Below are 25569 nucleotides of genomic sequence, written 5' to 3'. Positions count from 1 at the left end.
CAGAAGCCAGCCTGCCCTGTGAGGGGCTGTGCCCAGCCTGCTCCCTGGGTGTTGAAAGAAGTCCCCATGCCGCTGCCTTGCTAGCATTGGCACTAACCGCACAGAGGCATTAACTCTGAGTCCAGGCCCCAGGGGTTCCTGTGCTGCTTGGATTGTCGCTGTGTGGCTCAGTTTACAGAGTGGGGCCCTGTCCCCCAGCTCTGGACCAGCTCCCTGTAAAGGGGCTCTGGTGTGGCCTTCACGAGAAACCTCCCCAAGGAGCTTGCCTGGGTCCAGATCAGATCTTCAGGAAAGAAATTCTATTCTGCACCTCACTCCAGAGACTTAGAGCATGGATAATTTTCCCCCTGGCTGATCTCAAGAGATCAACTTAGAGAAAAAACTCAAGTGTCTTTCTACTAAAAGGAAAATATACTGCCTGATACCTGCCCTACTTTTGACGTTACTGGGAGAAAGTGTGTCTGCATGCTTCTACAGTCACACAGTCTGTAGGAATGCGCATCCACTTCTCTGTGGAGTGGTGGAGGCCCTCATTTCTGCTTTTATCTCATGATTCCACTTCAGATGTGAATGGCGTTGAAACATCAGTTGTGTAAAAAATGAGATAGGCCGTGTGGAAGATGTAATTTAAAAATATGCATGTGATCAAAGTAATGGGTTAATTTTATTTGTTTTTTTCTTGCGTGCAGATGTTCTTGAAGGTTATAACGGGACAATTTTTGCGTATGGACAGACTTCATCAGGAAAAACGCACACCATGGAGGTAAGATCGCAGTGCGCTATGATGTCAGGGTCTGAGACTGAACGGAACCGGTGCTTCCAGCAAAATTTGAGGTGCATGTGGCTTTTTTTTTTCACTGGGCAATAGAGATGGTTAAGGGGATGGTTATATTTGAGAAGTTTTAAAATAACGGTGAGTAATAAAATCTGAGGAGTTCAATATTTAAAAAAGTCCTTTGTTGATAGCTCTGTCAAAATAATAATACTAAGTTTTATTAAAAATAATCGTCAACAAGCCAAACAGTGGTGTGAAAATCAGTCACCCTAAGGAGGACCTCCGGCAAGGCGAGTCTTCTCAGGAAAAAACCCCCAAAACTGTAGGTCAGAGATGAAAGGAGTCGGCTTGAGGACCAGATCCAGCCCCCAGACATATTTTTGTTTGGTCTGCACAGTGGTGTTTTGTTTTTCTTTAATTTCAGGCAGTGTTTAAAATGAGATGATTTCACACAATTCTAAGTGTCCAAATTTGGTTGAAAATTCAGAAGATCTAGCAACACTGGGTAAAATTTCACCATAATATTAAGGGTAAGCTTCACCAAAGCAGGGTCTTCATTGTCTTGTTTACCTTTTTATTCCCGTGTCTCTTGTGTGCAACTGCCGTCATCTAGGAGGGATTTGATAAAATATCTGTTAAAATGATACTCTGCGATGGCCCTGGCTGACCCCTGTGTGTAGGGCGGGGCTCTCTGGTCCACCCCAGTCTACACAATCCACACCAGGAGTAGGACCTTACCTTCAGCATTCCTCCTCATTCTCTTACACACCTGGTCTGCCCTGTGGGCACTTGACAGGGTGGCTGTGAGCTCTGTGGCTCCAGGCTGTCTTCCAGACAAGGCACATCTGCAGACAGATTGGCCCCTATACCTCTGCTTTCCCTGCTTTTTACCCTGGACTCCAAGAAGGCCTTCAGGGCCAGATCATTCTGGGCCTACCTGTCAGGTGAGGAGAGGTGAAACTGGTTATTATAAGAAACTATCCAGAGGAAGTTGGGGGTGGGGATTCAGTTTCTAAGCAGCAGGGTAAGATGAATCCTTAATCCTTTAAGCTTGGGTTTTTTCATTTACAGTGCCCTCCTGGGAATATCACTGAGACTGGGCTGCAGAGTCAGTTTAGCTTATGAATCATTCCTATTGAAGAGGAGGTTTCAAAGGCACGAGGCTAAAATCCTCAGGCTCTGATGTCTGCTCACACCGATTTCCAGTATGGGGCATGACTCTGGGGGGGGGGTCTCATTTCTGTTGTGTTGACTCACTTTCACCATTCTGCTGGAGCAAAGTGCATCCGAGACTGCACAGGTTAAAGGAAGCACAAGGTTTATTTGCCACTTCTAGACAGAGCAGGACTGCTCCCTGAGCCCGAGCCTCATTGGCTCCTCCACCCTGCATCTCACATCCCCATGCTCCTGCTCCAGCCCCTTGTCTGCCTCTCTGATGAGGCCTCAGACGCTAAACCTTCTAGGTTTGAGAAAAGCTGTGGCTATGCATTTCCTAAGTCCTACCCACTCCAATAGCTGTGGACAGAGACTCCTTCCCAAGGCATAGGAAAGAGAGAGGACACCTCACGAGGATATCAATCAGTCTCTAGGTTTTTGGAAAATTACCAAATAATATACAAAATAACAACCACCCCCAAAATGCACTATTTAAAATCTAAAATCGCAGGGAATGGTTACAAGAGTGACCTTTTTATCTTTGGGGTTAATTCATTTTCAGAAAATGTAAGGCACTTGCTAAATGTCAGGTATTGAAATTGTAAACTGTCAAAGGAAAGACGTGTCCCCAGAGAAAATTCTTGGTCTGCATTTATGAGTGGGGAGAATAAGTGGGCGTAAAATGATGGCAAAGTGGTGTGTGTCAGCAACTTAAGACCAAAATTGAAGGCGTTGCATGGAATGAGAACTTCTCAGCCCTCTGTGTGAGGGTGTGCGCCCCACAATGGCTGTCACAGTTCTGGGGACCCAAAGGGACCTGGGTTCTGTGCAGGTTGATCTCATAGTTGCCTAAATTCTGTGGCCGCTTCCTCCTTGTCAGTTTTTTTTTTTTTTTTATATAATGATCTTACATTTCTTTTTTTTTTTTTTTTTTAAGATTTTATTTATTTATTTTTTAGGGAGGGAAGGGAGGGAGAGAGAGAGAGAGGGAGAGAGAGGGAGAGAGAGAGAGAGAGAGAGAGAGAGAGAGAGAGGGAGAAACATCAATGTGCGGTTGCTGGGGGTTATGGCCTGCAACCCAGGAATGTACCCTGGCTGGGAATTGAACCTGGGACACTTTGGTTCCCAGCCCGCGCTCACCTCCTTGTCAGTTTTAAAGGGTTGATTGCAGTAAGTTGCTCTTCTTTATCGTGACTTGACAATCACATACTTCTGTCTGCAGTGGGGAGGAGTGGGTGGATGTGAAGGCTTTCCCACTGCCCCCACTCTGCCCAGTTTAATCTGGTTATTTCTGTGGGGTGATTATAGATTGGATAATAGGTAGGGGATATTTTAGAGGAAAAGGAGGAGCCCCAAGCCAAAGTCAAAGAGACTGTAGGAGCTCAAGAAGTCCAGGACCCTGGATTGCAATTAAATTAAAAACAAAACAAAACAAAAGAAAAAACCCTGCAAGGTTTGCACCACTGAAAGGAGGAATTTTCTGTATTCGGAATTTCACGTTGTGATCTTTCAAAGGCTTTTGGAGGGGATGTTAACTCCCTGAATGGATGGTGCTGTCACTTTCTAAAGCTGTTTTTCATTTTAATCCCCCCATTTTTGCTCTGACATCCAGTGGTGATTCTATTACTTTCTTTTGAGGGGGAATAAACAGATAAGCCTACATAAAATTGGAAAGATTAGCTTTTGAAGATGGAGCATTTAAGGCGGATTTTCAGTAAAAATACAAAGCACTTCACAGTGTTGGTGCTAAGCTGGTCATGCACTGGGGCCCAGCTTGCCCAGCCAGGGCTCAAGGGTCTGTGCTGGAGAAGGTTCTGCTGGGGTGCTGGCTGGATGAGGGAGAGAGAGTTTGCCTTTTGTTCAACCTGTGATGCTGTGAAGGGCTTCTCTGGCCCCATGCCTTACTTCATAGCCTTCTTTAGCACACTGATATAGTTGGATGGAGACACCCTATGTTTTTTCTTCTGTCCAAAGGACACTGGACACCATCGGATTGGGTACAGGCTGCCCTGCTGCTGAGTGGAGCCTGCCAAGTGATTTTTAATGAGTGTCTGAGTGCATTGGTGCTCATGTGAGCTGACGGGCTGGGCTGCCTGCTTTCTGTCTTAAGTGTTTTAGGAAACTGTCCTCCTTGGGAGGTTGAGGAGGCAACTGGGGCTGAACAAAGGGAGTTTTGTTTAATGGCCAGTGGCCTGGGTCTGGTTTCTTCTTTCATACTTGCTCTGAGAAGGCCATATTCAGAAGTGGGGGAAGTTTTTTCAGGAGGACTATACGGGATTCGAGTATAAATTTGTGCTTTTCTCTCTGGGAGAGACAAGATGATGAGGTAGTACATTCCTTTGTTACTCAAGGCCGTCCCTGATCTTCCGGCCAAGTAAATGTGTCACTGTTCTCTTAAGTGGGCATTGTTCTTTCTCGGTTTCTGTACCTTTGTTACGTTACTCCCATCTCATCCTCTCTGCCTACATCCTCTTGGCTCATCCGCAATCTTACCATCCCTTAGGGCTCGGCATTCCTCAAGGCAGCCATGCCAGTCTCCCAGCCTGGAAGGAACTTTTCTCTGGGGAGCTCTGTACTTCTTTACCACCTTTTACTGCCCGAGGTTAATATTTGTTGTATGTGTGTTCATGTGTATTTAATTTGCTTCTAGTCAACCTAGAAGCAGTGAAGATTTTTATGGAATATCTGTTTCATACACACACACCACATACACCCACACTATCACCACACACTACACATATCAACATACATACACCACTCACACTCAGACTCTGCATACACATACCACATACATGCCACATACCACATATACCACACATCCACACACACCCACACATCCACACAAATGACACATCTACACCATACACTCAACACTTCACAAATTAGCACCCCCCCCCCTCCCCCCAAGCACAGATCGTTGGAGCTGGCTGTTTGCTGAGTGAGCATGAAGGCCCTCACCACTCTGGGGCTTGTGAGCTAGGTCAAGCATCCTAGCCCCTAAACCTGTGCTAGATTGGGGCTCACTTCTGTCACTGTAGGGAGGAGGATATTACTGTGTCTTCTCCAAATGAACATGTGCTTCCCTCTCACGTGATGTTGGGTGGAGGCTTCAGAGAAACAAAGGGGTGTGTCACGGACTCACCCCACATTCTGCCTTGATTCTTTTCCTGACAGGCAAACAAAGGGATGTCAGTACTTGTATTAGCTAGGAATCAATGGGAAGATAAATCTGTTGAAAGGGAAAGCATCTGGGTAAACAGACTTTAGTCAATTATAAATGACTTTCGGATTATCAATCATTCTCTGGTGTGGACTGATGAGGAGAAACTAAAGGATTATGGTGAATTATTAAAGAACTCTGGAAGGAGTGGGGGTGGGGCCCTTTATAGACTCCCTGAGTCAGATTGGCCCAGTGGTGTCACAGCATTTGACTGGACAGAGACCTGTATTTTCACTGCAGGCATCATCTCTGCTGGCAACTCCCACAGTCCAGAGCAAGTGAGGTCTAATATTTGATTTGTTACATGTTTGTGATGGCCTATGCAAGTTAAAGGGGCCAACATTTGAGCCTCTCAGTCTCTGTCATTTGCATAAGATACATATTAATGGTGCAGGATAGAAATGTGTTTCAGACTTCAGGTCAAATAAACTCCACCAACTGCTTAATGAGAAACTCCTATGAGCTGAATAATATAATACTAACATTTACTGTCACTAAGCACATTATATATACTGTGTAATATAAATTCCATAATAATTCTATGCAACAGATACTATACTAAGTATCATAAGCAGTGGGGGGAAATGCATGCGCACTGGTCATCCCTGCCTTTAGGGTATGTACAGTCAAACTAAAAACAATGTAAACACATCAAATGATTTTAGGGTTCTTAGCAGATGAGGGCATTCCAGGGAGTGTCCTCATCTGCTCTATTTTTTATTTTTATTACAGATTTTATTTATTTTTAGAGAGAAGGGAAGGGAGAAAGAGAGGGAGAGAAACATCAATGTGTGGTTGTCCCTCACATGCTCTCTGCTGGGGACCTGGCCCTCAGCCAGGCATGTGCCCTGACTGGGAATCGAACCAGTGACCCTTTGTTTTGCAGACTGGTGTTTAATCCACTGAGCCACACCAACCAGGGTGCAATGATCACTTAGATGCAGACCATTGTGCACTGATGGCTTGTTTAACATGTAATGGAACATAGGTGTTGATTTGAGTGTGGGCATAAGTAAAACTCTCTGGGAGTTGTCTGCCCAGGTCAATGCTAAGGCCATTGCTTTAAATACTTAAGAACTGTTCTTTGGGACTAGCTTTGAGATCCTATGTCTTATCTTTTTGAAAGTTTTCAAAGGTGGCAAAGTCTGGATCTTAAAAATGAATTTAATAATAGTCCAAATAGCAAGAGAATTCATCTATCCCTCTACCTCTTAGGTAAAATAAATAGAATTAGGAAAAAAGGAGGGTAAAAAAAAGAATAAGAGAATATCTTACATTTGGGTTTAAGTATTAGAAACAGCCAAAGGTTATTTGGAAGAATTCAGTCTGGGGATTACAGATTTTAAAAAATTGATAAAATGGATTTTCTTGATTGGTTTATAAAGTAATAATTTAGGATTTCCTAATAAGGTTCTTAGGAGTTTTTGAGCAATGATGACATTAATGAAACTGTATCAGCTCTCAAGGTGATTTCAATAAAGCAGATTAACTTGGATTTGCAGGTTCTGTTCAGCTTGTAAAAATTCAAAACCAAAACCCACATGTTAGTATGTTATAGTCACCTGTATATTCCCAGTAATTCTCCCTCCTTCCCTTCCTCCTTCCTACCCACTGACTCACACGCACACTGATTTGAGGGGCGGCAGGAAGGAATACTGTGGGGCTTTACAACCTGACGGAACAAGCTCTCCCCTGCTGGGAAGTAGGCCAACACGTTGAGTTATTCGGCTAACTTTGGGTCTTTTGGCACATCAGGTAGATCTCCAAGGGAGCAGACAGTCCATGTGTGAGTGCTCCTGTTCTATGAAGTTCTGTCTAAGAAACCCAGGTGTGGTCTTTTCTCTGTCTCACATGTTGCCCAGCACTCTTTAGCACCTGTGTTTCTGTTTTTCACCCACTAGGGGAAGCTGCATGACCCCCAACTCATGGGGATCATCCCAAGGATCGCACATGACATCTTTGACCACATCTATTCGATGGATGAAAACCTGGAATTTCACATCAAGGTCAGTGCTATTGATTGGGACTCGAGAGAAGAAACAGGGCCCAAAATTATGTTTCTTAGTTTTCTTCTTATTTTGTACATATAGAAAAGATGATCTTATTTACTTTAAATGACATTTCTGTGGTAAACAGAGCCATATTTTTTACTTAATGACTAAGGTTAACACTTAGCAATCTGGATGGTTTGCTTAAGATATCAAGATAAGGGAAAAGCCCTCTTTAGGGTGGAATCCTATTGATAGCTGCCCAACTTCTGCTCTTTACCCTGTGGGTTTCTCTAGATGTGACTGGAACAGGTCCATAGAGTATGTTCCGTTGAACACAGTTCCTCCTATTATTAATACATGGTTTACTGGGGAAAATACTTATGTGGCCACATAAGCTGGGACTATGCTTTGTCAAACAATGTTAAATGTGTCACAGGCTTAACTATGCTGTTGTGGAATGTGATTCCGCAAAGGGGACACGGAGGACATTGCATTTCCCGGCACGACTGTACACACTTTTTCTCCCTTGGAGTATGATGGACTGATGTTTTGAGAAGCATACTCTGAGAAGTGTTGGGGGAGGGATTTCTGTGTGTGTGTGTGTGTGTGTGTGTGTGTGTGTGTGTGTGTGTTTAAGCCAGAGCCTCCTTTTCTGCTTTAATTCATCAGGTTTGGTATTCGGGGTATATTTACTGGAACTTCTTTGTTTGCAAGTGACTGAAGCCACTTGTTTAAGCAAAGAGAGGAAGTTGTTCTAAGATACAGAGTCTGGTAGCAGACATAGGGGAGAGGGGTTGGGCAAAAGCAAGAAATCCAAGTCCTACTTTTTCTTTTTAACTTAAAAAAATTGAGTTATAATTCACGCACCATAAAATTCACCCCTTTAAATTATACAATTTGATGGGTTTTAGTGTCTTTCCAAAATTGTATAACTGTGACCACTGTCTGATTCTGGGACATTTCGTCACCTCCAAAAGAAACTCCATACCCACCATTGCATTTCTGACCCTGCATTTCTGACTTCTTGCTTTCTTTTTTTAGTGGGGGAGGGAGGAGCGTTGCACCATAGCAGCTCCTCTTCCACATTCCCTTACTGCTAATTCCTAATTCCCCAGGAAGATGGCTGACTGGCCCAGCCTACAGTAGGTGACTCCCCAGCTCTGATTAGCTGTGTCCAGGATGCCCATGGCTGACTAGTCCCACTGTGGTGGGACGCCCACTGTGGTGGGACCATGGATGCGGACAGGGTGGATGGGGTGCAGAGGATAAGGGGCAGTTCTAAAAAGATGTGGAGCTTAGCAGATTAGTCAAGAGGCTGAATCCTTGGAGGTTGGGACCTTACTTAGTCCACTAGGCTCACCATTTTAGAGATGAGGAAATGGAAGTTCAAAGACTTACCTGCAGATATCCAAAATTACATATTAGGTCATTGGCAGAATTGAGGTTAAACTCTTGACCTGACTAGCCCCACATGGAGTGTCCTTTCCATTATAGTAAACTTCTACCCTGCTTATTTCTGTGAAGTACCTTTCCTAAAAGTAATAGCCCTGGCTGGTGTGGCTTAGTTGGTTGGGTGTTGTCCTGCAAAGCAAAAGGTCTCTGGTTGGATACATGCCTGGCCAGGACACATGCCTGGGTTGCAGGTTCAGTCCTTGGTTGGGGCATATATGACAGGAAACTGATCGATGTTTCTCACATCGAAGATTCTCTCCTCTTTCTCCCTTCCCTCTCTCTAAAAATAAATAAATAAAGTCTAAAAAAAGAACACACTCATAACCTATTTAAAAAACCAAGGCAATACCTGTTCATCCAATTATAAATTGCATCTGGCACATCTTTTTCCTTATAGTTCCCTTTGTTGGCTAAAGCAGCTTCTTGCCAGGGTTCTTTATATCTAAGGATGCAGAAGCTTTTTGCTTTGATGGGATCAAGATTTAGGAGCTTAGTGCGTCTTTAAGGCTGTTTGCATTTAAATACCTCAAACTTCTGTAGGGTTCTTATGGGATAATCCTGGAATAAGATGTTAAACCAATTACTGCCTTCAAAATATGGTCTCCTATTAGAATTTTATTAAGATAAAAACAGCCTCAGCAAGAAGGAGGGGAGGAGAAGCAACACCTCAGTCTGTAGGGCTGAATTTTACTTCCCAGGTTCCCTTCCTGCATTTGTAGTTTTGCTTACTTATTTCACAGGTAATATTCATTAAGTGGGCAAGTTAGCTGTTGACTGCTGTTCATTTTGAACTAAGTAGTGACAGGCCTAATCAAGAAAAAGAGGCTTGATTAAGGCAATATTAAAAATCTGTTCCTTAAAGTAGGTCCCAGAGTGGGTTTAAACATTTCTGAGTATACTTTTTCTTCATGCCAAACAATACCAATTTATTTTTCTCTTACCTGGCCTCACAAAGTATTGGAAGTGACAAAAATAGCAAAATTAACCACCCACCAAGAGCAGCCGATATCTGTCATGGTAAAAACAAATGAGTAAGTCAGAATTCTCTTTCTACTTATATTAAATGTAGACAGGATTCTAATTGACAGATTTGCTAATATCTAATTCAGTGACTGCTTTTTAGATGTAATTAATTCTCTCTACAATCTATGGAAATAAGGGCACATGTTTAAGATTGCAAAGGTAATAGAAAAGCCTTATTGAAAACCAGACAGTTCTGGAATACATTGAATGGGTTGGAACCAGGGTAGAGTTAGCTGTAGGCAGGGCTGGACTAGGGAGTGATGACTAAGATTAGGGGCCAGACAGGCCCATAGGGTTGCACTGGAGCAGGGTTTCTTTTGAAAGGTCAAGTAGCTGTATTCATGCAGATAGGGCTCAGTGGCAGGGGAGTCTGACAGACATTCTTGCAGGCAGAGGTTGTTAGAGAGACAGACAACCTGGAGAGGATGCCTAGCTACAGATTCCAGGGTTCGAAATCAAGACCCCGTATCTCAGAGAATCGAGGAAGTCGGGAGGTTCCAGGCTGAGATGCAGATGACAGCTGATCACCGGGGCTGAACTGGGTTTGGACCAGTGCCCAGCTGCAGAGACGTCACGTGCTGCCCCAGCTGGAGGCAAGACTGGGAGTGAGGTTTCACCTGCAGAATCACATCCCAGTTTCACAACTGTTTTTTTCAACTTTTTAAAAAAACCAACTTTTTGTCTATTCCTTTGTTTAAATTTCCAAAAAAACAAAAACAAAAACAAAAAACAATACTCATGAACATAGGAGAGAAAATTTGACCTTGGAGCCAAAGGGTAGTGTAGGCAGAACGAAAAATCCTGAGGGGAATTTTTGACACCATCGAGTCTCATGGCTTCATTTAATAGACGGGAAAATTGAGGTCTAGGATCTGGGTCACATGTGAATTAAATTTTCAAGATCACATCTCATTAAAGTTGTTCTCGGACAGTAGTGTCATATGAGTCACCTGGGGAGTTTAGAAGCCGATTCCTAGGCCCCGTTCTTAGAAACCCACCCAGGAGGACTGCAGTTGGGTTCAGGGCTCTGCAGTGTAAACAGACACTGCGGCAGATGCTGGTGTGGGGGGCGTTCAAGCTGAGGTGTGAGAATAACTCATTGGAAGGCTTTCTTTCCCTGTTAGTCTAGTTGTCTTTCATTAAGTCACATCGTTTTCGAATCCATCTTGGACTCCCCAAATCTGCCACCATCATGATTTCTCTCCCAGCTACTTTTCTGAGCTTTTTTAGTTCTGAGCAAACTGCCTCTACCCCCCACCCCACTTCCTTCAGTGTTTGGGTCATGCTCCCACCCCCTCGAGGTGAGGCTGTCAGGATCACGCGTAAGGTAAGGCCTACTGACTTCTGACAATTATTTGCGAAGAACACTTTCCATTCCAGCTGTTGTTTTACCTAGAAGTTTTCTTGGTGCTCATTTAAGGTGAAAGCTAGCTCCCTCCTGTAAGTGGCTGTCTGCACACAAAGTCAGTAACAGCTGAATGGACCATAGGCAGCGGCGATGTGTGGGGATGGAGAGTGGCCCACACTGAGCTGGGACTCGGAGCAGGTGATGGACACAGCGGGAAGCAGGGCTCTCTGCACGCCCCGACTCTGCGTCTTCACTCTGGATCCCTTCTCCTCACTCTTCTCAGCTAATGCATGGGAAAAGCCTAAGTTCTAATAATGATGTTTTTGTAATATAGTATGATGTTTCTGTTTCAAGCTCAATTTGCTTTTAACAGGTTTCCTATTTTGAGATCTACTTGGACAAAATCAGAGATTTACTCGATGGTAAGTAACCTCAATGCTTGTCCTTCATTTGTTCTAAAGTCTAGGGAGGTTGAGCTGATGATGCACTTCTGCTTAAGGAATTAATGGAAGTATACATAGATGTCCTTTTGCCTTCAGGCTATCTGCTTTTTCTCGGCTAAGGCTTAAACTCGCATATATATATATGCAAGTTTATATATATATGCACAAAGAGATTAGATCTGCCTATCTCTTTGAAATGATTTCTGTTTTTCATCCAATATAGGGTCTTTAACTTTTCTTTTCTTCTTCACATGTCATCATTATTATCTCTGTAGTATCCAAGACAAACTTGGCCGTTCATGAAGATAAAAACAGAGTCCCGTATGTAAAGGTACGAGGAAAACTTGATTGATGATTCAATTATTTCTCTGCAGTCACTGTCATAATAATTTGTACATAGATGCCGAGAATATTATGTATATAAAGCACATATAGATATATGCAATCATGTTCCTTACATTTAAAATTTACCTAGTTAAAGAAGCAGACATTTAATTTCTTCATATCGCTATGTGAATGTGTGAATGAATGTGTCACAGATGTTTAATCACATGGTCAAAACTGTGGAGGCGAATAGACATTTATTCACATTTATAGGGGCTTTGGTATTGAGTACAATTGCTCATACTCTGCTCTTGGGGAGGTCTACTATAGCATTATGTCTAGCACGTCAAAGGGTCTAATTAAAGTTGGTGGCTAGATGGTAATAAAGAAAGATGGAAAGCAAAGCAAAACTTCATCTATTTCTTTTTCTGTCATTGATTTCCTTCTTTATTGCTGTCTCTGCTGCTGCTGAGTTTGAATATATACCCAAAAATCTAGGGACATTGACATTTCTGTCTCATTTCTGGGTTTCCTAGGGTTGCTCTGACTTTTGTTTAAATGTACAATTCAAGCCTTGGGCACAGGGGAAAGTCATGGCATCTACATTGCAGTCCTTCTCTTGATCTGCACGCCTAGAGGATAAATGGGAATGTATTTAGTTATTTCAAAGTATTGTTGCTTTTCAGTTTTTTAATGGTGAACCTGAACTGACTCTTGCAGGGGTGCACTGAGCGGTTTGTGTCCAGCCCGGAGGAGGTCATGGATGTGATAGATGAAGGCAAAGCTAACCGACACGTGGCTGTAACAAGTAAGCATGATATGGTGTTTCCTCCCCTCTAACTCCGGATACAGATGTCTGTCTCCCCAGCAGGGGGGACAGTAATGAGGTCCACGTGAAACAACGCATGGGAAGGTGGTTGAAAGCACTGACCCAGACAGTAACAAGGGGGGGGGGGGGGGGGACCGGACGTGCAGTGTAACTAGGTAGGCTGAGGGGAACAGCGCCTCCTGCTGTTCTGGGAATTCTTGGCAATGTTGGGTGGGACTCATTGGAACCTGATAACAGCTTAACCCGGAATCCTGGAGAAAACAACCAACAACCAACCAATCAGCCAAAGTGGGAAAAAATATAAGCTTTTAAATTTACTTATTTTAACCATGTTATATGGTTTAGACATTTAACAAAATCTAAACCAGCAAATTCTACAGTGGTACACATGGAAAGAAACAATATTAGAGTTCTTCCCTCTGTATAAAAGGGAATGAATAGCAAGGAGGAACTCAGGAAGTGGATCTGGGAGCACTATGGAAAACTTTTTGATGCTGTGTTAGTAACACGTTCAGGCCAGCTTGTTTACTTTTTAGTTCAGTCCTTGGCATGTGCACACATCTCAGGGAAGCAGGTCATGTGGTATTTGAATGGCAGAGGTTCCATGAAAAGATGGGGGCCGTCTGTCTTATTCAGAAGGATATGGAGAAATGAGAGTGACTTCATATGAAGAGGAGCTGCAAGACTAAGGCTTTCTAGCTTGGAAGAGAGAAATAAATCTGGGGAGGACATGTGGACAATAGAGTATTTTTTAACATGCTTAGAGTGCTGACATTAAGAAAGAGTCTGCTTGCTTTCTTTGATCTGAATGGGTAGACCACCCAGAATTGTTGAAGCTACAGGGAGGCAGATTTTTGCCTTCTCAAGAACTCTCTAATTCTAACTCCCCTCTTAAAGCCTGCTGCCAGAGAAGTAGTGCGTTCCCGGCATGTTGTAGAGGGGATTCAAGTATTGGCTAATTGACTCACCTAGCCTCTTTTAAGTCTATTCCACCCAAGGTTCTATGATTCTGTGATCCAGCCTTGTAATTCTCAACCTTTTCTCTACCCTACAAGCATGTCAGGTGACATTATATACGTGGCAAATTTCATAGGTGGGCCTAGACTTGTATGCAGTGTAGGCCAAACTTTCTTCCTCTCCTGCTTCTAAAACAAAAACACTGACATACACAAACATGAAAGAATGCAAGACTCATATTCTTACAGTAATAGGATCTCTCATTTATAAAGAAGTTATTCACTTGGTTTCTTAAGCTGCTGTTAGTAATGAATTAATCAATTATGGCTTGGTGTAATTGACAAGCCATGTTAGCCCCTTGGTTCAGAACATTTAGTCCAGAACATTACTATTTTTCTTATCATTCTAGTAAGTTGGTTTTTAAAATTATTGTGGTAAAATACACATAACATAAAATTTACCATTTTAACCAATCTAAATGTACAATTTAGTGGCACTAAGTGTATTCACAGAGTTGTGCAGCTACCCTCACTCTTTCCAGAATTTTGAAACTCTGTGCACCCTCTTCTTCCGGCCCCTGGTATCCACCGCTCCACCTTCTGTCTCAATGAACTGGACAGCTCTCGAGACTCGTATGAGTGGAATGGTGCAAGTTCTTTCACGACCTCTTTATTTCACTTAGCATGATGTCTTCAAGGATCATCCATGTTGTAGCATGTGTTAGATTTGTTTCTTTTTAGGGCTAAATAACACTCCATTGCATGTATTATATACCACATTTTGTTTGTCCATTCACCTATAGATGGATACTTGTGTTGCTCCCATCTTTTGGCTATTGTGAAAAATGCTGCTGTGAACATGGATGTGTAATTTCCTGTCCAGGTTTCTGCTTTCAGTTCTTTTGGGTAAATACCCAGGAGTGGAATTATTGAATCATATGGTAATTCTACTTCTAATTTTCTAAGAAGCTGCCATATACTGTTTCTATAGCAGCTGCACCATTTGCATTCACACCAACAGTGCATGAGAGTTTCAATTTCTCCACGTCCTTGCTAATACTTGATATTTTCTGTGGGTTTTTTTTTAGTAGTCATCCTCATGGAGGCGAAGTGCTATCTCATTGTAGTTTTGATATGTATTTCCCTAATGATTAGGGATGCTGAGCATCTTTTCATGTAGTTATTGGACATTTGTTCATATTTGGAAAAATATCTATTCAAGCCCTTTGCCCGTTTTTTAATTGGACTGTTTGTTTTGTTGTTATTATTTGTAGGAGTCCTTTATACCATATTTTGCCATGTATAATGCACTTCCGTGTATAATACACACCCACGTTTTTGGCCCAAACTTGCAGTAAAAAAACTTTTATTTTAATTTTTTAATTCAATTATTTATTTAAATTTAGATACTTGTTTTTTGTATTATATTTATAAAAGAATTTTAAAGGAGTTACAGTTTTAATGCATAAGCATAAATAAAAGAATTAAAAGCACTTATATAGATATGGAATTAGTACTAGCCATGTATAGTGTGCACCCTTTTTTTTCCCTCAAAAATTTGGGCAAAAATATGTGCATTATACATAGCAAAATATGGTGTATTATGGATATCAATCCATTGTCAGATATATGATTTGCAAATATTTTCTCTCATTCTGTGGGTTACCTTTTTATTCTGTTGATAGGGTCCTTTGATGCATAAAAATTTTTAATTTTGAAAGTCCAATTCATTATTTCTTTTGTTGCTTGTGTTTTTGTTGTCAGATCCAAGAAATCATTGCCTGTCCAGTGTCGTGAAGCTTTCCCCCTATGTTTTCTTCTAAGATTTTATAGTTTTAGCTTTTCTGTTTGGATCTTTGATCTTTTTTAACCTAATTTTTGTGTGGCCTAAGGTAAGAGTCTCACTACATATATGTATGTGTGTATGTGTGTATATATATATATATTTTTTTTTTTTTTTGCATGTGGATATCCAGTTTTCCCAACACCATTTGCAAAAGAGATTGTCTTTTCCCTGTTGACTGGTCTTGACACTCTTGTTGAAAATTATTTGACTGTATTATGTGAGGGTTTATTTCTGGGTTCTCTATTCTATTTCATTGGTTTATAACTGTCTTTGTACCAGTATCACACTGTTTTGATTACTGTAGTTTTGTAGTAAGTTTGGAAATCAGTAAGGGTGAGACCTCCAACTTTGTTCCTTTTCAAGATTGTTTTGGCTCTTTGGGGTACCTTGAGATTTCACATGAATTAGGATGGACTTTTCTATTTCTACAAAATGTGACATTAAGATTTTGATAAATTATATTGAATAGGTCACTTTTGACAGTACTGATATCATAATATTCTAATCTATGAACATGAATGTCTTTTCATTTATTTGTGCCTTAATTTCTTTTAGCAACATTTTACGGTTTTTAGTGTACAAGTCTTTGGCTTCCTCAGTTAAATTTATTCCCAAGTATCTTTTTAAATTACTATTTCAAATAGAATTGTTTTCTCAATTTCCTTTTCAGAATGTTCATTGTTAGTAGATAGAAATGCAACTTACTTTAATGTGCTACCTTTATATTCTGATACTTGGCTGAATTTGTTTATTCTAACATACTTTTAGTGGAATATTCAGGGCTTTTTCTCATGTGATGTGGTAAGATAGTTTTAAGAACTGATTGCTAGAGGGGGTTGAGTAAGACAGTCACTGGGGTCTCTGCCTGCCTGATGAACAAAGATCAGGGCTTGAAAAGAATTTTATTTTCTGTACTTTGTTCCAATGGAGCATATTTAATCTTTGAGATCTTTTATGTCCCAAGCATGGATTGTAGAAGGAATGCATATCTTAATCCATGACTTCCTTAAGCACGGTTTGTTTATTTATTTATTTATTTATTTATGTATTTATAGAGAGGGAAGAGAGGGAGAAAGAGAGAGAGAAACATCAATGTGTGGTTGCTGGGGGCCGTGGCCTGTAACCTAGGCATGTGCCCTGACTGGGAATTGAACCTGTGATGCTTTGGTGTGCAGCCTGCGCTCAATCCACTGAGCTACGCCAGCCAGGGCCTTAAGCATGTTTTCAATATTACTTATAAGGCAACACTCCAAATGTGAAGAAGATGGAATACATCAGGTACAAATCATGATGATACAGGCCAAGGGACTTGAAGTGAGGCAGGGAAGGAAGCTGTGAATGGGTCAAGGAGACAGCCAAGCTACTATGGGATGTTGGAGGATGGGTCTTCTTTAGGCAGAAGTAGAGAATCTGTGTCTTAAATCGTTGACTAAGATTTTGATTGATTTCTTTGCTACCTAAAGATATTTAAAATCTTTAATTTCAAGAGTAAGCATTGTTTTAAGAAGAAATGGTGGTCTCAGGTAATTTTATTATTATTTTATCTTATTTTTTAAATTTTCAATTTAAGAGAGGGGAAGGGTGGGAGAAGGAGAAGGAGAAAAACATTGATGTGAGGGAGAAACATCGATCGGCTGCCTTCTACACACGCCCCAACTGGGGACCAAGCTGGCAACCCAGGCACATGCCCTGACCGGGAATCGAACCCACAACCTTTGTTTGTGGGGCGATGACCAACCAACTGAGCCACACTGGTTAGGCTGTCTGAAATAATTTTTAAAATTGGGTGACTTTTTAAAAATGGAGCTATTAAGCATGATTTCGTTGTGCTTTTTAGATGAGGGTCTTGCTACCTAAATTTATGTGCTCTTTGTAGAGCAATAAACTATTTTCCTTTTCAGACATGAATGAACACAGCTCTAGAAGTCACAGTATCTTCCTGATTAATATTAAACAAGAGAATGTAGAGACTGAAAAAAAACTCAGTGGGAAGCTTTATCTAGTTGATTTGGCTGGGAGCGAAAAGGTAATTGGTTCTTTATTTGTATTAGCTGTAATTTCCCCCTGTTATTTGCTTCACTGTGCAATGGTATAATTTTTATGCCTTTCTATTTCCTGGTTTTAAAGAGCTTTTAAAGTTTCTGATGTTGCACCAAGATGTTATTAAATTTAACCTTTGTTTCCTGCTCATTCGTTCCTGATCCTAAAGTCCCCTATTCACGTCACTGGAGGCGCTTTGAATGCCAACTCTGATTTCTGCCTAATAGGCTCTGATGATGTGTGAACTTAGCTCGGCAAAGCCAGCTTCACAGACTTGGGGGGACATGCACTTCTGAGGGAAGGAGAAAGCTCTGTGTTGCCCCAGACTCAAATAGGCCAGGAAAGGGCATGGGGCTGGAATGTGGTGGTCCTGCCTTTGCCAGCAGAAGTGTTTGCTGGGAGGTCTGGAACCTGGTGCTCTCCCTGCCTTCCCTGAATCTCTCGCAGTAGGCATGGAGATGGCGTCTCACGTGGGCAGCCTTGCTTCTTCCTTCAGGTTCTGAGGCCTGTAGCCCATGCTATAGCCACAAGCCCCAGCCTTTCTCTGGTTTTGGCAGGGCTATTGTTAGGCATCTGTGTCCTGTCCGATGTTTACCTCGGCAGTGGCTAAGGCCATACTCCAGACCAAATAGGCCTCCCAGAACCTCCCACCTGCCCCCTCCAGCCTCACTTCCATGGCACCACCAAAGGCTCCTGCAGCCACACCCTGGCCTGGGGAATTCTTCCTTCTTTGGCAGCATAACGGAGCAGGTCCATGTGCACAATACCACACGGCCTCTCCACCATTACTGACTTTCTCCATCTGGGCCACTGAAGCTCAGTCAGTCTTCTGAACTGTGGGGTTGATCCCCACCTAACTGTACCCCACTAGTGAGTTGCCAGATGCCAAGTGATGGCCACTGATGTCCCTGTAAGTAATGGCTATTGGATTGTTCTCCTGTATGCATTTGTAAAGCTGTGACCAGCAAATCATCTGGATATTCCTGGTTGGAAAATTTACTGTATGGGCTTGTAGCTTTAAATAGACACCCACCAGAACGGGAGTAGGGAGCAGCATGGCTTAGTTCCAGACTAACACTGGCAAATGGGATCCACTTTGCTGCCACACCAGCCGTATGGGTCCAGACCAGAAGTCCAGCCGCCCCTTTGCTCACCCCCAGCTTGCCCTCTCTTCCTCTAGAGCACAGGGATGGGCATTGAGGGCCTAAATGCAGCTGAAAATGCTGCTAAGTGCTGGCAGTTCAGAGTGGCAGCCTGTCCTCTGTGCAGGGTCGATAGTGCTTGCTTATGATATTTATGAGGCATTTTAAAGTTGTGGTTCCACACGCTGGTCCCCCTTCCCCCGCCTCACATCTGTTTTCCTTTGCTCTAGGTGCATCTACATGAATGTGTCAGTGTGATCTAGTAGAACAGAACTCTGGGCTTTAGTACCCGATTCCTCTAAATGCTATTCTTCCCTGAGGCCGGCAGTCTGACATTTCTGGAGCTTAAATTTTCCTCGTCTGTAAAGAGAGGTGATCGTACCTGTCTTGCATATTTCTTGGAGTTAAGACGCTCAAATGTGAATGCGTCGTAATGCCCTGTGAATAGACTCTTGTTATTTGTGGCCCATCAGCTGTGTTATTTCTCTATCTGTGAGCAGGGACACCCACACACAATTTCCAGAGAGATGAGAATCTGTCCTTTGTGCAAAAAATCTTCCCCTGGACATGCATTCATCTTTGTTGTTAGGAGTTTCTCCCTGATACATAATTGAAACCTGTCTTTGTGCAGTTAAAAATTACTTCCTCACTTTTCCTTCTTTCAACAGCTGCTGCTGACCCCGTGTTGTTTGTCCATCCGCAGAGCTATGAATCATGTTGAATTCCCCTATTTTCCAGCATCTGTAAACTGCTCTCTCCCTGCAGCAAATAATATAAATACAAAATTACCAGTAATCACACAGCAGTGGAGGAACTGCGCATGCTCCCTCTGGCTACAGAGGAAAAAAGACAAATTCTCAGCGTGATATACATTTTCTTGACTTGTCGCACCTAAACTAAAATGTTGAAGACATAGCAGCCATTTTTGTAAAGAGCTCTAGTTGAATGCTTAGAAAATGTGCATGTTTCTGAGGCCACTGGAAGGTTTGGCATCCAGAGTGAATACTGCCTGGGGGTTTGTCATTGCTGTGTCTTCCTACCTTGGCAGCCTGGGCAGCGTGCTCCCCTGAGCAGAGTATGTCAGCTGAGTGGGACTGCCACTGGCCTGCTTTGATTCCTTTATGCAAATGCAATTTTTCAGAACTTTATTTTAAAGTCCTTTCTAGTTCTCTAAACTATTAATTTTAGTTAAAATTAAGTGTTAATGATTAAAAATGTAGTTTTTTTCTTTTGGATAACTGTTCCTTTTTTTCCTTGCCCTGGGTAAGTAGGGAAGGAAGAGAGAGTCTGGACCACCACCACACCACTCTTGTCCTTTGCCCGAAACTGGAATTTATAGTTTGTCCTTTCCCAGTGTGTCCTTTCACTGTGGCCCACACAGCGTTTCCCCCTGGAGCTCCTCAGGGCTGCCTTCCGTGGAGCCTGCGGTTCAGTGTCCCAGGGCCCGGGCTGGCCTTTTCCTAGAGACAGCACTTTTAGAGCCTGCTTTTCCTGGATGGATGTCCCCAGGGGAAGCATCTGCCGCTCCACCACTTGAGGCATTTCCAGCCTTTCCCCTAAAACCTAATTGAGAGGAAAATGACGAGAGAGAACAAATCCCCAGCCTCAGGCACAAGGGAAGGTTTTATCACTGCGATTCTTACTTACTTTTATTTTCCTTGCATCCAGGAGGATTCACCCCTCCCCACTCCCACCCCTTAGCCCTCGTGTGAACTGGAATTTTCTGCTGCACTGTCACTGTCCTGTGCTGCTCACTGATTTCTCTTTCATAGGTCAGCAAAACTGGCGCCGAGGGAGCTGTTCTCGACGAAGCCAAAAATATCAATAAGTCTTTGTCTGCTCTTGGAAACGTGATCTCTGCCTTGGCGGAAGGGACAGTAAGTGATCCTGTCCCCCACGTATTAAATGATATTATGAAAAGTTGCCTTTTTGGGTCCATGTGCTCTTTTCCACACACTCCAGAGATTTGCCTGTTTTTGTTTGGAGAGGGACAGAGGGACTCTTGGTTGCGGGTGCCTTGCTTGCTGGGACACTGAGTCCACTGAAAGGCGTGAATGGCGATCCAGGTCCGAGAAGGGGCGTGCTGAACTTTGGCAGGATCCAAAGAACATACCTTTCGAAGCTCAGTGTCTTCATCACTGACTTGCTCCCTTTGTGATTTTTTTTTAGAATGAGCTGTAACAGCCAATACTTTTTTTCCCCTAAACAGAAAACCCACGTGCCCTATCGGGACAGCAAGATGACTCGGATTCTTCAGGACTCCTTGGGTGGGAACTGTAGAACTACCATAGTTATTTGCTGTTCTCCTTCTGTCTTCAATGAAGCTGAGACCAAATCAACACTGATGTTTGGACAAAGGTGGGTGTGGTTTCTTGTTACCCATGCTCTGAGCCGCGTCGCAGGTGTTAGGAGTGGCGAGGGGCTAGTGTCAGAGAGGAAATAGGGTGAAGGGGACAAGTCACTTGTTACTAAATTGCACCTAACAGGTGATCTGTAAACTTGAGGCATCATTTATTAAAGCCAAAGGAATGATCATGTTTTAAAATAATGGGCAGGAATGTGCCAATCAATAAAAATAACACTCAGACTTACTATAGATGTGATTACTGGCAATTCAGTGGAGTGTTGCTTTTGTTCTTAATGGAAGTAAGTCAGACTGTCAGGTTCACAGGATTTCAAGTGTACACAGCTCAAGGTTGGTAACCACCTTTAACTCTCCGATATTTGAGATTTATTGCATAGGTGCTGATAGAACAAGCAGAAACTTAGATGAATACAGAGTAGTTGCGTAAATATCAAAATGGGGAAAGCAATCCTCATGCAGACCCTGGGGTAGGAGGTACAGAGTATATGTTGAGGAAAGGGGTAGACAGCAGCCCTCTTCTCATCTTCAAAATGTCCCAGCGAGGTTCCCTAGCTGTCTGGGCAATGTTAATAGGTGGGCAGCAGGACGCCTCCGTGACCTAGAGCAGCGTTCACGTGTGTGGGTTAGTTCACATGGTCCTTTCCTTTCCTGCCCAGCCCTCCCCATTGCCCAAGGCCTGACCCTCCATAGTTGTGGCCCCTCAGTATCCTGTTAGCGTAGCTGTCTCAGGTGCTGGGTGCTGTGGACTTGGGTGATCTGAGCATCTTTCATGCTCACTGGGCTGAGCCTGGAGCTCAGGTTGGGAGATATGGAGTCCACTGCTGTCATTCCCTTCAATTCTAAACACTTGTGTGATCTTCAGACTGGTGACCAGTCCCTGTGAGCTCTAGCTGCCTCATTTTCAAATGGATACACAGAACGCTGCCTCTGCTTTCCTCCTGGGAATATGCTGTTTGGTTCTACCTGAGAAATAGTTTAAGATGCCTTGAGAAAGGACAGATGGGGGTGGGCATCCTGTATGGGAAATTGTTGTGGCTTGTTTAAACTGCATTAAACCCCAGTCATTTCCTGAGTCCCCAGCAGAACATAGAATTACCCAGTCAAGGCACTGTATTTAGGGATGTCTAAATAAGTAATAATTACACTGAAATGTTGTAGAACTAATATATTTTTTAAACTTGATTTGGGTTCCTTACTTCCTCTCAAATCACTTCCCCAGTTAGCTAAATGCTTACTTAGCTCAGTGAATTTCAGAAGGATAACACCTTCTTTTCTCAAGGGTCACAGGGTACCCATAAAGCACGACCTGCTCTTGGGAAACACAGGCTACTCTGCTGATCACCCGGCCTGCCCCACTCCCCCGGTTTGTTAGCCTTAAGCTTTAAGTTTCCTCTGAAGACATGTTTGAACAACGTTTAAAAGGAAATACCACATATAAAAGGAAATACCTCTCTTAAAAAATTCTTACCTGCAAAGCAAAAATCATTTGAACCTTTGTAAGCCAGAGTCATCCTGGGGCATTGGGCTGTCCCTCTCAACGCGGTTGCCGTTAGTGGGTGTTTGTGCCTCTCTACAGGAAGTGTCAGGTACAAGTCCAAATGGTTACTTTCTTCCCCCTGATCTTAGTGAGATGGTTATTGTCATCTTCATTATCATTAGCACTTGTTTTTAGGGTGTAGCGTGCACCAGTTATGTCAGAATCCTCCTAGTAATTCTATCAGGTAGGCATTCTCTCGCCTTTGTACGGAGGATGACATTGATGCCTAGGCTCAAAGCCATTAGGTGCCGGACCTGAGGCCACACAGCCGGTAAATGAGTAACCATGTAGGATGTCACAGCGTGGAGACTGTGCTATTTGACTCACAGCCTTTTATATCCAGGGTGCTTGCTCAGGAACCGTGAACATTGGCCTCTGGGGTCAGCAACTCCAGTTTTGAAGCTCAGTCCTGCTACTGACCTGTTCTCTCTCTCCTTCTCTGTCAACCTCAGTCTCCTCGTCTGTAGGGAGATATGAAATAACACCCACTTTTGAGAATTGCTGGGAGGCTTAAATGAGTTACTTCAGTTTTTACTTAGCACAGGGCTGGCATGCAGTAGGTATTCAGTGATTGCGAGTTCTCCTCCTCCTCCCTCTTCAGAAGGCTTGAACGGTCTGATGTGTTGAGGCTTGGGGGAGTCACAGCGATTGTACAAGATGGGACTGTAGTATAATGGACAGGACGGAACAAAGTGGAATTAGAATTAAGTTTCTGGAACAAATAATTGAAAAAATACTGATGATAATTTGGGATTCCAGGAAATAAACAGTATGCCAATTATATTTTCAAATGAAATAGGTTGGTCCATAGTCTTTTAGCAGAGGCATCTGGAGACTGGGCTCTGTGAGGGCAGGGACTGGCTTTATCACTGACATCCGCTGCCCCAGTGAGCACCCAGCACAGCAAGTACACACTAGGTGGTCAGTGAGGAAGTGCTGCTCAGATGCATGGATGGATGAATCTAATGCGTGCTACGCAGGGTTCCGTGGAACAGTAGGGCACTTGCTGAGGTGTGACACCGTTGTGTCCGGTGTTTGGGTGGGTTCAGATCTGGTTTGTTTTCCAGCCCATACTTAGAAAGGTATGAAGTTTTGTTCCCTTCCTTCTATCTCGGGTTGGTTAATGGATTCTTCTAGGAAACCTAACTTCTTTATGGGGCCAATACTTGCTTTGTTGTTAAATATACTCATTGAACCCAATTACACAGTGGACGTGAGTCTGAACATCGGATTAGACATGGCATCTGATAGCTAATGAGATTAAGCACTTTGAACTCTGAAAAGACTGCTGGGCACATCTCAAATTCAGTGTAACGAGTGTTCATTATATTCTTGTTGCAGGGATGGCCAAACCTTAGGGCAGCGTGAGATTCCTTAGTTACTCCTACTCGGTCTTTCAAGTACAGGGAGAAAGGCCATGTTTGTTGCTAGGCTTTACTGCACCGATGCTCTGAATAAAACAATAGCATATCCTTTGAAGCAGGAGAAACAAGGCACAGTGTACAGGGGCCGAGGGCAGCCTACCTAGTCAGCACTCTAAGACTCAAGACGAGGCACTGGAATGTAAAGCAAAAATTCACTGCGCTCTTTCTTGGTTTCAGTGCTGAATCCTGGCTCTCCCGTTTGGTCAGGCCTGTCTCTTTTAGTCCCCGGGATGCCGGCATTGTGCTAGCAAAGAAGTGGGAGCCATTTTCTGTGTTCTCAGGAGCTTTTATTCAGTCGGGGAGGCAGCGGCTGGGTTTCCGGAGGGCAGAGAGTCAAAGCGCCGGCTCCATGGGAGGGCTGCACGCACGCTCCCCGTGCTCCCTGCTCTGAGGGTCGGGCGCTCGAATCAGAGCTCGTTTGTTGGTCTTTTTCTCTTCTGGCTCCCAGTGTTTTATTTTTTAGTCTTTAATTACTCTTCCAAAGTACTTTTATAGCACTATTCGAGAAGGATATTTATAAGTTTTAAAAGTATGAGCTGAAATCACCCAATTATCTTGGAAGCCTACTTAATGTGCCTTCGTGTGGGGTGGTGAGGAGGGAAAGGGAGCGCTGGGGGGCGGGCCAGTCCGTGCAGAGAATCGGCACGTCTTTGACACGGAGACTTTTGATGGATCCAGCCTGAATAATTTAAAGGCTTTATGTGTATGTGAAATAAGAATCGATAATTCAGGGAAAGCAGTATTCTTTCTTTTATTCTGATGTGTGCATTGTTTTTTAGTAGCATGCTCAGTTTAGTGGCAGCTGGATTAGGCAGAACCAAAGGCCCGAGTGGGCCCGTGCACAGTCCCTGTCACCAGAGCATGATAACAGGCCCCCTGCAGGGCTAGAGTGAGCACTTCGGCCAATGGGAGCACTGGTGATGGGCAATGGGAAAAACCGAAATCACCCTTTTGTGGGGCCTGTTGCTGAAACACCATTAGGGTTCATCATTGCTCTGGAAGGGAGAGATACTGAGGGTGACAGAGGTTTGTTAACCAGAGACCAGATTCCCATCCAGGTTGGCCACTTCTTAATGTTTCTTGGGAGACTAGAACTTTTCAAAAGATGAAATATAAAAATTCCTCTGTTCCTACGTCCCCCACTGGCAGGCAGGAAAATGGCCATTGCAGCGAATGGGAGGGTGCCTCCCAGCAGTCGGGGTCCCAGAAGGGAGGTAGGGGTTTTACCTGCAAATGAGGACTCGGGGCAAGATGAAAGGTGTGACAGTTGATGTGTTGCTTGCCCAGGCTGTAGACCCAGTTATTTAATCAGATGCCGATCTGGGTATTGGCATGAAGGTATTTCATAGACGTGGTTAACACCTGCCATCAGTTGGCGCCAAGTAAAAGCACATCAGAGATCCTGCCGTTTGCAACTGCGAGGATGAAACTTGATGGTATTACGCTAAGTGAAATAAGTCAGATGGAAAAGAACAAAAATTGTGCGATTTCACTCATGTGGAATATAAAACAAAAACAAAGCAAATGAATAAACAACAAAAAATAAACAGAAAGCAAACTTAGCGGCTGACAAAAGATCAGCAGTCACCAGAGGGTTGGGGTGGAGGGAAGGTGAAGCGGAGGTGGGGGTTGGCCGTGGCGTGGTGAGCACAACACGGAGCGTGCAGATGGTGAATTAGAGTGTCGCACACCTGAGACT

At 43.3% G+C, this 25569-nt stretch overlaps 1 protein-coding gene across 1 annotated transcript in view; it reads left to right on the top strand.

Annotated features, from left to right (window-relative positions):
• KIF5C (kinesin family member 5C) overlaps nucleotides 1–25569 on the top strand; it is a 151176-nt gene that overhangs the window by 56926 nt on the left and 68681 nt on the right. Inside the window, exons 3-10 of the mRNA XM_028508771.2 lie at nucleotides 690–763; nucleotides 7052–7156; nucleotides 11338–11386; nucleotides 11683–11738; nucleotides 12452–12539; nucleotides 17264–17388; nucleotides 20317–20421; nucleotides 20754–20902. Of these exons, the coding sequence (XP_028364572.1) occupies nucleotides 690–763; nucleotides 7052–7156; nucleotides 11338–11386; nucleotides 11683–11738; nucleotides 12452–12539; nucleotides 17264–17388; nucleotides 20317–20421; nucleotides 20754–20902 (751 nt within the window). The remainder of the gene's footprint in view (nucleotides 1–689; nucleotides 764–7051; nucleotides 7157–11337; nucleotides 11387–11682; nucleotides 11739–12451; nucleotides 12540–17263; nucleotides 17389–20316; nucleotides 20422–20753; nucleotides 20903–25569) is intronic.

This window comes from Phyllostomus discolor, chromosome 4 (genome assembly GCF_004126475.2).
Source record: "Phyllostomus discolor isolate MPI-MPIP mPhyDis1 chromosome 4, mPhyDis1.pri.v3, whole genome shotgun sequence".
NCBI classification, from domain to species: Eukaryota; Metazoa; Chordata; class Mammalia; order Chiroptera; family Phyllostomidae; genus Phyllostomus; species Phyllostomus discolor.
Note: the sequence above shows the minus strand (reverse complement) of the source record. Positions and strands in the feature narration are given on the sequence as shown.